The sequence below is a fragment of the Eimeria acervulina genome, genomic scaffold, assembly GCF_000499425.1.
Source record: "Eimeria acervulina Houghton genomic scaffold, Eah_scaff2292, whole genome shotgun sequence".
Classification (NCBI taxonomy): domain Eukaryota; phylum Apicomplexa; class Conoidasida; order Eucoccidiorida; family Eimeriidae; genus Eimeria; species Eimeria acervulina.
In genome coordinates this window covers 1-1,523 of record NW_013548484.1, presented here as the reverse complement: position 1 = coordinate 1,523, position 1,523 = coordinate 1, and the positions used below count along the sequence as shown (strand labels likewise).

The following is a 1,523-nucleotide window of genomic DNA, read 5'->3' as shown; positions in this document are numbered from 1 at the left end:
GCAGAGTCCTGTGCAGGTCAGTTGGGGTGTACGTACACCTCACCCCTAAACCCTAAACCCTAAACCTTAAACCCTAAACCCTAAACGCTAAACCCTAAAGTCTAAACCCTAGACTGGAAGCAATATTCCTCTTAAAAAGCCAAATCTGAAAACCCCCAGGGCACTGCAGTCGTAATGCGCCTTATGATGAACCCTAAACCCTAAACCCTAAACCCTAGGTCTGTTTTGCTGCAGGTACGAATGGTGCCTCAACTCGTCAATAGGGCGCTTGAACCGAACGATTTGCTGCCAGCAGAGCCGCTGCTGCAGCAGCAGCTGGTGCTGCTGAAGCAGCAGCAGCAACAGCTGCAGCAGCAGCAACAGGAACTGCTGCTGCAGCTGCTGCAGCAGGAAACTGCTGCAGCTGCAATTGACAATGGTCCTCACAAGCAGGAGGAGGAGCAGCAGCAGAGCCAGCAGCAGCAGCAGCAGCAATTGCTGCATCTGCAACGGCTGCAGCAGCAAGAGCTGCTGCAGCAGCAGCTTCAGCTGCTCTGGTGCCAGCAGCAGCGAGTAGAGCAGCAGCTGCAGCGACACAGAGAGTGTCAAGGGCAACCGCATCAACAGCAGCAGCAGCAACAGCAGCAGCAGCAGCAGCAGCAGGCCCCCATCTATCCAACTTGCGCTAGAATCCTCTCTCTTCCTGCTGCTGCTGCTACACCTCCTGTTGCTGCTGGCGTTGCTGCACTTTCTGCTGCTCCTGATGAGCAGCAGCAACGTGGCTTTCTTACTGCCCCCCCTGCTGCTGCTGCAGGAGCAGCAGCAGCAGCAGCAGCTGCAGCAGCAGTAGCAGCTGAAGGCGAGGTGCTGCAGGAGGAGTCAGGGGATGACAGTGATAGCAGCGAAGAAGATATTGAAGCCTCTTTGCTGTCTCCTTCTCTTGCTGCTACAGCAGCAGCAGCAGCAGCAGATCTCACACCAACAGCAGCAGCAGCAGCAGCAGCGCAACGGTGTACCCCTGTGATGTCTCCTTCAGGAGATGCTGCAGCAGTTGTCTCTTCTTTGGGGTTGAGGGCCGCGTCTGCGCCGCTTGCTGCTGCTGCTGCATGCACCCAGCAGCAGCAGCAGCAGCAGCTACAGCAGCAACAGCAGCAACATGCGGCGCACCTCAGTCTGGCTCAGGGGCAACAGCCACCGCAGCAGCAGCAACAGCAGCAACAGCAGCAACAACAGCAGCAGCAGCAGGGCTCAAATGGAGCTGCCGAGAGCTGCTGCAGTTCTACAAGAGGCGTTGAAAGAGAAGATGCTGCTGCAGTTTGCTGCGTGCAGCAGCAGCACGAGCAGCAGCAACAGCAGCCGCAAGAGCCGCAGCAACTGCAGCAGCATGAGCAGCAGCAAGAGCAACAGCAACCACCCCATCAGCAATCTCCTGTTGTTTTAGGGGAACTCAACCAGCTACCTGCTATTCATGCTGCTGCTGCGCCTGCTGCTGCTGCTGCTGCGCCTGCTGCTGCTGCTGCTGCTGCTCCTGCTGCTGCTGCTGC

At 57.4% G+C, this 1,523-nt stretch overlaps 1 protein-coding gene across 1 annotated transcript; it reads left to right on the top strand.

Annotated features, from left to right (window-relative positions):
- Positions 1-240: 240 nt before the first annotated feature.
- EAH_00065860 (hypothetical protein) lies at positions 241-1,522 on the top strand (the record flags this gene model as incomplete). Its single annotated transcript, XM_013392790.1, has 1 exon — positions 241-1,522. A coding segment is annotated over one exon (1,282 nt), but the record flags the coding sequence as incomplete, so codon positions are not given.
- Position 1,523: the final 1 nt, after the last annotated feature.